Source organism: Buteo buteo, chromosome 5, assembly GCF_964188355.1.
Source record: "Buteo buteo chromosome 5, bButBut1.hap1.1, whole genome shotgun sequence".
NCBI classification, from domain to species: Eukaryota; Metazoa; Chordata; class Aves; order Accipitriformes; family Accipitridae; genus Buteo; species Buteo buteo.
In genome coordinates this window covers 844848-857252 of record NC_134175.1, presented here as the reverse complement: position 1 = coordinate 857252, position 12405 = coordinate 844848, and the positions used below count along the sequence as shown (strand labels likewise).

Sequence of the window (12405 nt, the reverse complement as noted above, 5' to 3'; positions counted from 1 at the left end):
GACAGAGGGGGCGCGGGCCAGGGCCGGGGGCGCGGGGGGCCGCGGCACTCGCGTCCTTGCCCGGGGGTCCCGGGGCTGCGGGGCGGCCCGGGGGCGCCGGAGCTCTCACCTTGCGCAGCTCGGCGGCGGCAGGAGGGGGCCGGGGGGGCTGCGGCGCGGCGCCCGCCGGGGTCATGGTTGTCCGGTACCGGTACCGGTACCGCCGCCGCCTTTACCGGCCGCCGGCGGGGCAGGGCGGGCGGGGCGGCCGCGCCGCTGTCCGCGGTGCTGAAGGAGCGGCGCCGGCGCTGTCCGCGGTGCTGACGGCGGGGGTGTCCCCGCCTGACCGCCCCCGGGGTAACCGCCGCCGCCGCCGCCCGCGCTGCCCACGGGTCCCGCCGTCGGTTCCCGCGGTGCCGCCCGACGGCCTCACTGTCCGTCCCGCCACACGCCCCACCCGCCCCGCGGCGGGAGGAGGCAGGGCAGCCCGGCCGGGCTCCCCCCCCTCTCCTGCCTGCGCTGCCGGGACCGGCAGGCGCACGTCGGGGCTGCCGGAGTAGCCCATCACCGCCGCGCCTCCCGCGTTGGCGGGCGGCGGGCGGGGGGAGGACGGGACACCCGTGGGGCTGGGGGGCCGGGGGGGGGCAGCGGCTCCCGCCGGGCACGGTGCGCTCCTGGGGTCCCCCGGTCCCGGCCGCAGGGAGCGGCAAAGGCGGGCTGCCCCGGCAGGGACCGGGGGGGCAGCGACGCCGGCGACCCGGGAAGCGGGCAGCGGGCAGCGGGCAGCGGGCAGCCGCCGCGCCGTCGGGCGGGGCGGGCGGAGGGGCGGCCCCGGGGGAGGAGGAGGAGGAGCCGGCGGGGCCGGGGGGCGGCGGGGCGGGAGCGCCGCGCAGTGCCAAGCGGCGGCCGGGGCCGCCGCCGGGGCCGGGGCCGGGGCCGGGGCCGGGGCCGGGGCCGGGATGGCGCTGGAGCGGGCGCTGCTGGCGGCGCGGCAGGGAGACGTGGAGGCGCTGCGGGGGCTGCGGGCGGCCGGGCTGCTGCGGCCGGGGCTGCGGGACGCCCTGGGCGCCTCCCCCGCGCACCACGCCGCCCGCGCCGGCCGCCTCGCCTGCCTCCGGTACCTGGCGGCCGAGGCCGCGCTCCGCGGGGACGCGCGGGCTCGCAACGGGGCCACGCCGGCCCACGACGCCGCCGCCACCGGCAACCTCGCCTGTCTCCAGTGGCTGCTCACGCAGGGGGGCTGCGGCGTGCAGGTGCGAGCGGGGGCGCGGGGGGTCGAGGGGTGGGGGGGGGCGGCGGGTGCCGAGGGCAACCGGGGAGGCCTTCCCCGGGGAGACGGTCGCGCGTGGGCTTTCCAGCTCCGCCGGCGCGGACACAGCCGTGCGGGGCGGGTGGCGGCCGGGGCGTGGGGGGCCGGCGTCGCGGCGGGGCTGAGCCCCGAAGGGGTCACGGACCCTCCGGGCCGCCGGCCCCTCCCGGCGTTACACAACGGCAGGGCCGGGGCGGTAAGCGGCTTGCCCCGGGGCCGGCCGGGAGCTGACGACATGTGACGGGCCGGAGGGAGAGGAGGGCGGCGGCGGGGCTGGCGGCGGGGATTAGGAGGCAAGGACGGGGCCGACCCGCTTCGGCGGCCTCCTGGCCGGGGGCCAGCTCCGCCCGCGCCCCGGCCGGGGCTCCGCGGGGCAGGGGCTGCCCCGCCACCGCCGGGACAAGTTGGGGGGGGGGGGGGCTTTGCGGGGCGCCGGCCGGGCGCGGCTGCAGGCCCCGCCGGAGGGCAGAGGCGCTCCTCGCACGGCCCCTCCGACGGCCCCGCTCCCTGCAGGCGGGATCTCCGCCCCGGGCAACGCCCCCCCCCCCAACCGGGCCGGGGCCGGGTCTCGGCCGGGGGCTGCCCCGCGGCCCCCCCCGCCCCCGCAGGCCGCCTTGCCGTGGGAGGGGGGCTGGCGTCCCCGGTGCCGACGGCCGCCCCGCTTCCTCCCGCAGGACACAGACAACTCCGGTGCCACCATCCTGCATCTGGCAGCCCGCTTCGGTCACCACGAGGTGATCGAATGGCTCCTGCGCTTCGGGGGCAGCGACCCCACGGCGGCCACCGCCACGGGAGCGCTGCCCGTCCACTACGCCGCGGCCAAAGGGGATTTCCCTTCCCTGCGACTCCTCCTGGGACACTGCCCCAGGTAACGGCCCCGTTGCCGGCCGGCGGGACCGGCTCCGCGCCCCCACCCCACACGCACACAACACACACACACACCCCCCCCCGGCCCCGGCAGGAGCGGGGCTGGCGGGGTCCCCGCAGCCGCCTTCGTCCCCGGTTCCTGACGGCCCGGGGAGCGAGGGCGAGCGCCGGCAGAACTGCCGCCGCCGGGCCGGTTGGCGGGGCGCCTGGAGCGGGCCGATAACACAGCCGCCTTTGTCCGCCCGCCCTTATGTAAAAAGGCTCGGCCCGCCCGCCCCGGAGAGCCCGCGCCCCTCCCGGGGCCGCCGCGGCAGCCACCGCACTCCGCACCCCCCCACGCCACCAGCGGCACCGGTCCCCGGTCCCCAGCAGCCGCGGGGCTGCACGGACGATTCCGCAGCCCCTGCTCCGGTTGCCCGCGGTGGGCAGCGGCTGGAAACCGGCCCCGGCTTCTTATGCCCCTGCCCCTGGTGTGCCGGTTCAGCCCCCCTTAACCTCCCCCCCCGGCGGCCCGGCTCCCGTTCGGTGCCCGCGGTGGCGGACCCGGTGCGGTGCTGGCGCTGGCGGCAGCCATCCCACGTTGGCTTTCACGCTTCTTGCTGGGGTTGCTCCGCTGCCGTCGCCGCCTTCCCCCTGAATTATTTAGGGCTGGCCCCGCTCCCAGCCCCGCGCCCAGCCGGAGGCTCCGTTACAGCCACGAAATCCAATCCCCGGGTGCCGCTGCGGGGTGCTGGCTCTCCCGGCCCACCTTCGCCCCGGCAGCCGGTGGCTCGGCGTGGGGTCACGGCCATCTGGCAAAGCAGTTTACCGGCACTCGCCCAAGCGGCCTAACCCCTTCATGATTACTGGGAAACGGCAATCGGGGGCTGAATGCCTGTCCGTCACCCCAGACCGGCCTCCCGCTGCCCAGGCCCCTGCTCAGGGAGCGTCCAGCAGCATGCCGGCCTGGCGCTGCGGCATGGCACGGTGGGAAGGCCACGCGGGCCGCGGCTCGTCTCACAGTTACAGGGATCAATTATTAAGGGCCCGCGATCGTTGCGATAACAGAGTGGAGTATTTATTGCTCTTCCTTTTTGAAATATTCAACAGGGGGTTTTATGGAGCGCTTCATAAAGCAGCTTCCCGCGCAGCGGGGATGCAGGATGTGCAATTCAGGATGAGGGATGCGGTGGTGCCAAGGCCCACCGGAGGCAGCGGGGGGATGCCCGTGCCCAGCAGCGGGGCCGGCAGGGGCAGCGGGGCCGGGCAGCGCCGTGGTGCAGGTCGGCCTTTCCCTGCCGGCTCCCCTGCAGCCGGTGCTGCCTAAGCCGCTTATTTAAAAATACTGCTAAATTGCAGTGTCCAAAAACAGCCGGAGGAAGGAGCTTAGCCTAAGCAGGCTGATTAACTTAGCGACCTCCCGCCTCAGTGGCCGCCACTGCGCTGGGACCCAGTGGGGAGCCGTGGGGTGGATGGCTCCCAGCCCACGCTGCCCACGCTGCCCACGCTGCCTGGCCCTGGTGCTGCCTTGCCTGCCCCCCACCAGTGTGTCCCCTGTGCCCCCATGTGTCCCCCATGTCCCTGCAACCCACGTGTCCCCTGTGCCCACCCATCCTGGCGCACTGCCGGCAGCGGTGGCCATGGGTGACGGGTGCTGTGCCCCGCTTGCAGCACACTGAGTGCCCAGACCAAGACGGGGGCCACCCCGCTGTACCTCGCCTGCCAGGAGGGCCACCTGGAGATCATCCAGTACCTGGTGCAGGACTGCGGGGCCGACCCCCACGCGCGTGCCCACGACGGCATGACCCCGCTGCACGCCGCCGCCCAGATGGGCCACAACACCGTCATCGTCTGGCTGGTAAGCGCTGGCCGGGCATGGCATGGCGGTGTGGTGGCATGGCGTGGGGCTGGCGGCGCCGGCACTCAGCCAGCCTGCCCACGCAGATGAGCTTCACGACGGTGAGCCTGTCGGAGCGGGATGGCGAGGGAGCCACGGCCATGCACTTCGCCGCCAGCCGCGGCCACGCCAAGGTGCTGAGCTGGCTGCTGCTGCACGGTGGGGAGATCACTGCCGACGCCTGGGGCGGCACGCCGCTGCACGATGCTGCTGAGAATGGCGAGCTGGAGGTGGGGGCTGGCAGCCAGTGGGGGCGGGGGGGGGGGGCGGGGGGCCACCCTCCGACCCTGCCACGCACCCCCCTTCTCTCCAGTGCTGCCAGATCCTGGTGGTGAACGGCGCCGACCTCAGCGTCCGTGACCAGGACGGCTACACAGCGGCCGACCTCGCCGACTACAATGGCCACGGCCACTGCGCCCAGTACCTGCGCACTGTGGAGAACATGGTACAGCGGCGTCCCGCGGCCGAGCGCGCAGGGAGCACGCGGGGCCCTGTCGCTCCCGCCCGGCCGCCTGACCGCCCGGCTGTGCCAGCAGAGCGTGGAGCACCGTGTGCTGTCGCGAGACCCCTCGGCGGACGGGGAGTGCCGGCAGCCTGACTCGGGCATGTCATCGCCCAACACCACGGTGTCGGCACCCCAGGCGCGCTTCGAGGTGGGCTCCCCCGCCAGCACCCTCTCCAACTACGACTCCTGCCACTCCAGCCAGTCCAGCACCGGGGAGAAGAGGGGCGGCCCCCCAGGGGCCCCCGCCGCCCGTGAGTGCGGGGCCGGGGGGCGCGGGGTGGGGGGCGCGGGGCCAGCCCCCCCTGACCCCCTGCCCTGCACAGGGGTGCCCGAGCCGGCGCTCGTGGACATGCAGGCGTACATGGACATGCTGGACCCCGAGACGCGGCCGCGGGGCCGGGGGCCGGCAGGCGAGGGCCCCCCCCTGCCACCGCCCCCCGCCTTCCCCCCGCCGCCGCCCCCGCCCCCCACCGCCCGGCCGCCCCCGCCGCCCCCCGGCTACCCCGCACCCGCGCCCCCCACCGCCCCCCACACTGCCGACATCTACGTGCGGGCCAAGAACAACCTGCGGCACGTGGAGAGCCAGGCGCTGCGCCGAGAGGTACGGCCCCATGCGCCATGTCCCATGCCCTGTGCGCAGCTGCTCCTGGTCACGCAGCTCAGGGGATGTGCCACCGGGGGGGGGGACGTGCCACCGGGCACCGATCCCCCATGGGGAGCTGTTAGCTCTTGACGGCACTGGGAGGGGACAGCCCCGGTTTGAGGCCACGTGCCCGCGACGCTGGCATGCACCGGGGGGCTGGGGTGCAACCGGCAGCAAGGTTGCAGCGAGCCAGGGCTGGCGATGCTCCGGTGCCTCCGCGGCACTGGGCAGCCCTGCTCCACCGCTGCGCCGGCTGGGGCACCTGGTGGCACCGTGCAGACCGGCGCATGGCCGGCCGGCGCAGCCGCGCCCACGTGGCCCCGGCGATGCCACCGGCACCACACCGAGCTGTGCGTGGGCGACTGCGCAGGCTGTAACCCGAGCGGCCGGCTCCGGTGTCGCCCGCGCCGCAGGTGTCGGGTGGCACAGCCGGCGCTGCCAGGAGCAGAGAGGGCTCAGCCGGGCGTGCACAGGTAAGAGGGGTGCAGCCCCCCGGGGGGGCACAGGGATGCGGTGGGCTCGGGGCCGTCCCGACCCCCTACCCTGGCTCTCGCCACCCCACCAGGGACGGGAGCCTGGTGCACAGCCATGGCCGGGGCGCTGGCAGAGGCCAGCACCGCCGGGGACAGAGGCACATGGGATGGGGGGTCTCGGCGGAGCAGTGTTCCAGGCCCACGTGGGCCTCGGGACCCCGTTGCGCTCACTGTGCACGGCCCTCGCTTGTTAGCGCTTACCGGGGCAACGAGCAGCCCTGCCCAGGGCTACAGAGCCGGGCCGCCCTGGTGAGGTGCGGGCGCGTGCCAGCCCGGTACCAGAGCGGCGCAGGTGCCCCATGCAGCGGGGCTGAGTGGCACGGACCCTCGCGCCGGACCGGGGCTGGGGCCGCTGGAGCGGGAGCCAGGCTTGGCACGGCGCCCATGGCGGCCAGAGCAGGAAGTGCCGAGCTGGCGCTTGTTGACTTAGCTGGGGCTGGCAGCGGCGGCGAGCGCCCAGGCTTGCTGTGCAAATGCCACGGGCGGCAGTGGTGCACGGGGAAATGCAAATAGCGGGGGCCCCGGCACTGGGAGCAGGGCCGTGCCGCTGTGGCCCCCCCAGACCCGGGGAGCAGGCACGGCCCCCTGCAGTGCCGGCGCTCGGCAGCGCGACCCGCAAAGCCGCTGCGGTATGTGCCGGGGTGAGCCGAGGCTGCGCTGCCTGAGAGCCCCCTTCAGAGGGAGGTTTGGAACCGGGCCCTGGCCCCATGGGGGATAAGCTCCCGGTAATCCGCGGGGCCGGGGCTCGGCACTCCTGTTCCCAGGGGGTTATCCCGGGGGAGGCTCGGCCAGGCTCCTGGGCACAGGCTATGGGCTCACAGTGCCAGGCGCTGATGGCGCATGCCGCCACCCCGGCACGCAGCCCCTGGCGCAGCCTCGTGCAGAGCGGACCCCCGGGCCACGCACCTGCCGTCCCCCCAGCTGGGCATCTGCCCCACGGCCACCGCTGGCACGGCCCCACTCCACCACGGCTCTGCCCCGCAGCCACCCGGGTCGCAGCCGGGCACGGCTGCACTGAGCCACGCTCCCCGTTGCAGCTGGCGTCGCGCGAGAGCAGCCCCGAGGGCCTGCGCAGGGCCGACTCCACCAGGCGGTCGAGGAATTTCGGCAAGCAGCCGAGCACCGGTGACTACTACAAGCACCTGGGCCACGGCGCAGCCGAGCAGCCCGGCCCCCGGCGAATGGCGCACAGCGAGGAGGTGAGCCCTCCGCCCCACGCCGCGAGCCTGCACGTGGCTCGGTGGCGATGGCGCTGGGCAACGCTGGCACCGGGCGACACCTGCCCGCACTCTCTTTCAGGCATCGCCCATCTCGGCGGACACCATGCGCAATGGGGAGAGCAAGCCCGGCGCCGAGCTGCCACCCCCGCCGCCGCCCCCGCCGCTGCCCGATGCCGCCTGCCCGCCACCTCCACCACCGCCCCCGCTGGCCGAGACCCCCGCCGGCCCCCGCCGCTCCTCGTCCTCCACGGGAAGTAAGTGGCGGGGTGCCGGGTGGGCACGGGGCGCGATCCCGGGCACCGTCCCGTCGGCTGCACCGCGGCGCCGGCCGCCCCGGCGCGTCTCCTCCTGCGGCACTCCGGTCGCGCGGCTCCTGACGGCCTCTCTGTCCTTCTCTCCTCCGGTGTCGGCGCGGGGGCCCCCAAGCCCGCCCGCCCCTGCCTGCTCTCACTGCTGGCCGCTTCTCTTCTCTCTTGTCTCGCGGTGGCCAAATCCTTCCTCTGCCGCGCGCCCCGCGCCGCCTCTCTGCTTCTCTCCCTAGGAGGAAAGGCGCTCAGGCAGATGAAGAGTAAGTACCGCGGCCCCGCGCTCCTCCCTGCTCGGGGGGTGCCCCGGCGCCGGGCTCGGCCGGAGGGGTCCGACCCGGCACCGTCCCGCACCGGAGCCACGGGGCGTCGACGGCCGGCCGGGGCTGGCAACTGCTCGCAGCCCTCCCGCCCGCCGCGTCGCCGGGCCGGCGTGCCACGCGGGCGCCCCAAGCGCCGGCGCGGGGCTGCCGAAGCCACCGGGCAGGGCTGGCCGGGCTGGGCAGGCGGCCGGGGGCCCCACGCCCCCCACGGCCCCCGCGGCCCCGCAGCCGGCCCCGCGCACAGAGGGCCTTTGTTCGCGCTCAGCCGGCCGGCGTGACCCCGCCACGTGAGCGCACCGGCCGCTCCCCCACCGCTGATTGCAGCCGGCGGGCTTGGCCGCCGCTCGGCGCCCGCTTTATTAGCGCCGGCTCCCGGGGCTGGGGGGTCTCAGCCGGCGCTGGATGGCAGCGCGTGCGCCCCGCTGGGCCCTCAGCACCCGCAGCCGTCTGGCCCCGGCGCGGCGCGGCCGAGCGGGGCGAGCTGCGGGTGCCGGCGGCGGGGAGGGGGCTCTGCCTTGGCACGGCACCATGGGCCGTTAGGGACCCGCGCATGGCTGGCACGGACGGTGGGTGCTCGCGGGGTGGGCGGCGCGAGCGGCGGCGCGGGCATCCCCGGGGGCACTGCCGTGCTCCGGTGCCGGTGCTGTGCAGCTCTTGGGGCTCAGGGCTGGCAGCAGGGCTGGTGCAGGCTGTCGGTGTGTCGCTGCCGGGGCTGCGGGGGAGCGTAGGGGTTCCCAGGGCCCCCAGCGAGGCGGCACGGGGCCGTCCTGCTGTGCCGGGGCTGCCGCAGACCCATCCCTCCACAGTCAGAAAGCTGCTGCCGCAGCACAGTGCGGCGGGGTGGGGGACACTCAGGGCTGGGGCCCCAGGAGCTGGGTGCTGGGGTGCTGCTCCAGCAGGTCCCACGGACCTTGGGGGGTGGGTGCCAGGCTGCTGAGTGCTGGGGTTTTGCTCCAGTGGGGTCCTGGGCACCCGGGGAGTTGGGTGCTGTGCCTGCGGACCTGGTGAGCCGGGTGCCGGGGCGCTGGTCCTGCAGGGTCCCGTGGACCTGGGGGGGGGCTGGATGCTGGGATGCTGCCCCGACGGGCGTCCCAGGGGCTCCCTGGTGCGGGGGGCAGTCAGCCGGCCACCTCCATGCCCCACAAGCTGGTGGGGGAGCTGGAGGGGCAGGGGGCCGCCAGCAGCGGGGTTCTTACTGCCCACCCTGCCTCCCCCCAGGCACCAAGTCCTTCAACATGATGTCCCCCACCGGTGACAACTCGGAGCTGCTGGCTGAGATAAAGGCTGGGAAGAGCCTCAAGCCAACGCCACAGAGCAAAGGCTTCACCACCGTCTTCTCCGGCAGTGGCCAGGCAGGGGCCAACGTAGGTGGCTGGGGGGGGGGCACGGGAGCCGGTGGCACGGCGTGGCGCGGAACGGCGGGTGCCCACCGCCCTCCCTCCCTCCTTTTTCTGCAGGCAGAGTCGCCGGCATCCTCCCCGTCACCCACCAGGACGCCCACCCCGCCGGCCACCCCTGAGGCTGCCGGGCCGCCACGCTGCCTGGCAGGGGGCTCACCGGAGCTGGTGCTGAACGGGAGCTCGCCGGTGCTGGCGGCGGGTGCTGGGGCGCCGGTGGAGGCGGAGGTGCTGGTGCCGAGCCACGACGAGCAGGGCCGGCCCATCCCGGAGTGGAAGCGGCAGGTGATGGTGCGCAAGCTGCAGCTCCGCATGCAGGAGGAAGAGGAGCAGCGGCGCAAGGTAGGGGGGTCCCGCGGGCCGCGGCAGCGAGCGCAGCGCGGGCACGGCCCGGCGGCCCAGGACCTGGCGAGACGGCACGTGCGGCATCGCCTCCGGCTCCCGGCCGTGCCGGGGGACCACCCCACCAGCATGCAGGGGCATCGCACCCCAGGGGTGCTGCACGCGGCGGCGACACGAGGTGCGCGCGGCGTGGCCTCAAGAGCCCCTCTGCCCTCTTTCCCGCCGCAGCCCGGGAGCCACTCGCAGCCCCCGTGCCGGCACGGGCCACCCGCCCGGGGGGGCACGCCGGAACCCGCCGGGCAGCCGATGCGGGAGGAGGACGTGCGGCACCTGGAGAGGCAGCTGGGGAGCCTGCGGGTGATGCACGAGGCGCAGCCGGCGCGGCCGCTGCCGGGGCGGCCGGAGGAGGAGCTGCCGCTGCTCCCGCCGCTGCCCGCCACCCCGGCGCCCCAGGGCTTCGCCCTCGCCCGCGAGGACCGGCCCGCCCGCGGCAGCTGGTCCCCCACACTGCCGAGGAGCGCGGCCGCGCCGCCGGCCACCCTGGGGGGCCGGGAGGACCCCGGGGCAGGGGGGGCGGTGGGCGGCCCCGGCGCCCAGCACGACGCTCGGCGCGAGATCCTGGGCTGCGGCGTCTCCGTCCGCAGCCTCAAGGCCAACTATGAGGGGCCGGGAGGGGCCCCCGTGCCCCTCCCCAGGGTCACCAAGCGCAAGCGGGCGCAGCCCCCGGGCAGCACCCGCCAGCCCGTCCTGGAGGAGGAGTATGGGGACGGGGCACCGCAGCGGAGCCGGACGGCACCACCAGAGCCGAGCGGCCCGCGGGAGTGCGCCGAGGCGCACAAGGAGCGTGCCGCCTTCCTCTTCCTGGAGCACTGGAAGAAGCGGGCGCTGGCAGCGGTGCCCGGGGAGGAGCGGCCGCGGCGGCCAGGGAGGCGGCGGCCAGCGGCGGGGCGGCTGCTGGCCCGCTGGAGGAGCGTTGCCCGCCGGGTGCCGGGGCGGCAGATCCGGCGGCTGAGCCGTACCGCGGCGCTGTACTGGCCCCAGCACTTCCTGCCCCACGTCGGCGGCTCGCCCGTGCCCCACGACAGCCTCCCGCTCGACCTCTTCATGCTGGGCTACTTCCAGCTGCTGGAGATGCCGCTCAGCCCCGAGGAGCGGCGCTTCCGCCACCTCCTCTGCTACGAGATGTTCGACCGCCTGGGCGGCCACAGCTGGCGCCGCGTCCGCCGCTTCCACCGTGCCGTGCTGGAGCGGGTCGAGGCGGGCCACCGCCACTGGCTCGATGGCTTTGAGGACCTCGTGCAGGAGTTTTTTGGGGACGGCCCCACCGCGGTGGCGGAGAGCCCGCCGGAGCCCCCCCCTCCGGCCCCGGGAGGGGAGGGGGCGGCAGTGCTGGTGCCGGAGCTGGGCGAGTTCAGCGAGGAGGACATCTGCCGCTTCATCGACCGCAGCTTCTCCTTCTGGAAGGAGAAGGAGGCGGAGATGTCTGACACCTGAGCCCGGCAGCACGTTGCGGGCTGTGCCGGCGGTGCGGTGCGGGGCTGGCCGGGAGCAGGGACCGGGGAGGCAGCTAGACCCGGCACCCAGGTGTGCTCAGCTGCCTCAGGGGCGCCGGCAGTGCCGCGGCTCGGCTCGGCGGAGGGCTCGGTGTCGGTTCGCGCGGCCCCGGGGCCGAGGTTGCGGTGTGCTGCTTGCTGTGGCTGTGTGTTGTGCGGGGTGTGCGGCACCGGGGCTGCGCTCCCCTCTGGCGTGGCGTTTGCGGTGCCGGGGCGGCGTGGGCCCCCGCGTGTCAGTGCAATAAAGCTGTGGTGTGCTGCGAAGGGCTGGCCACGCCGCGCACTCCTTCCTCCTCCCCGCGCCAGCAGAAGGCGGGCGGCGAGGGGCAACGCCGTCGAGCCACGTGCTGGCGAGCCCCCACCGGTGCCGTGCCGGGAGCGCGGCTCAGCCCAGCCACGAGCGGGATGCGGTGCCACGTGCCGCGGCCACGCCACTGCCCCATGGTGCCGGCAGCGAGGGTGGGCTCCCGGCAGTGCCGGTAACGCGGCTGTCTGTTGCAGGAGAAGGAGGAGGAAGCGCGCCTGGCCAGTATGCCGGCCTGGAGGAGGGACATCCTGCGCAAAAAGCTGGAGGAGGAGAGGTGAGCCGGGGCCGGGGGATGCCACGCCAGTCGGCCGTCCCCACGGCTTCGCTAACCCCGCTCTTCCCTTTGCCTTCGCAGGGAGCAGAAACGGTGAGTGCCGCGAGCCCCTTCCCAGGGTGGGCGGGCGGGTGGGCACGGCGGCTCCGGCGGCTCTGGTGACCGCGGCGCCCCGTGCCCTCCACTGCCGAGCAGGAAAGAGCAGGAGAAGCTGAAGCGGGAGGAGGAAGAGAAGGAGAAGGAGCAGTCGGAAAAGCTAAGGACTCTCGGGTACGATGAGACAAAGCTGGCGCCCTGGCAGCGGCAGATCATCCTCAAGAAGGGGGACATAGCCAAGCACTAGCCGCGCCGCGCCGCGCCCTGGCTCTTCACGGCGGGAGGAGGCTGGCAGGTCCCGCCACGGACTGGGACGCGCCTCGGCACCCTCCTCCCGCCGCGGACGGCCGCGTAGCCTGTCCCGGAGGAGCCCCCACCGCTGCCCCAGGCACCCGTAGCCCCCACCCCCCTGCCGCCAGCCCGCCGCCACCCCGTGCTGCCCTTCGCAAAGCGAGCTGCCGCGGCGTGGGGCACCCGGCTCCTTGCGTGCCACCCGGCTCGACCGCTGCGGCTGGGCTCGCCGTGCCAGCTGGCTCCCCGTGCTCCCCGCTGGCACCGCTTGCCGTTGCGGCTGCAGCGCGCTCGCCTCCACTCCCGCCCCTCCCGTGTCCGGAGCCGCTCGAGGCCGGCTCCCGGCTCCCCCGCGCCCCGGACCGCCTGCCTTTCCAGCGATTAAAACAATAAACCCCGCCAGCAGTGCCCCGCGCCTTCCTGGGGCTGCCCACACCACCCCCCCTGCCCAGCGCCGCGCCGCGCCCACCGCGGTGCCCGCATCGCCCGTATCGCCACCATCACCCGCATCAGCCACGTCACCGGCATCGCCGCCGTCACCTGCAGCGGCCGCATCACCTGCGGCGGCCCTTACGCCAGCAGCGC

At 75.6% G+C, this 12405-nt stretch overlaps 1 protein-coding gene across 2 annotated transcripts; it reads left to right on the top strand.

The window, feature by feature from the left end:
- The first annotated feature begins 938 nt into the window (after positions 1-938).
- Positions 939-12258, top strand: ESPN (espin). Of its 2 annotated transcripts, XM_075029195.1 has the most exons (15): positions 939-1232; positions 1963-2156; positions 3806-3992; positions 4079-4261; positions 4345-4476; positions 4568-4742; positions 4833-5137; positions 6750-6911; positions 7012-7186; positions 7474-7500; positions 8779-8924; positions 9018-9299; positions 11354-11433; positions 11515-11526; positions 11629-12258. In XM_075029195.1, exons 1-15 carry the CDS (start codon positions 939-941, stop codon positions 11774-11776), a joined length of 2502 nt encoding a protein of 833 aa, XP_074885296.1. In that variant the 3' UTR covers positions 11777-12258. The 2 variants fall into 2 exon arrangements, with proteins under 2 accessions (XP_074885296.1, XP_074885298.1); XM_075029197.1 differs by lacking the exon at positions 7474-7500.
- Positions 12259-12405: the final 147 nt, after the last annotated feature.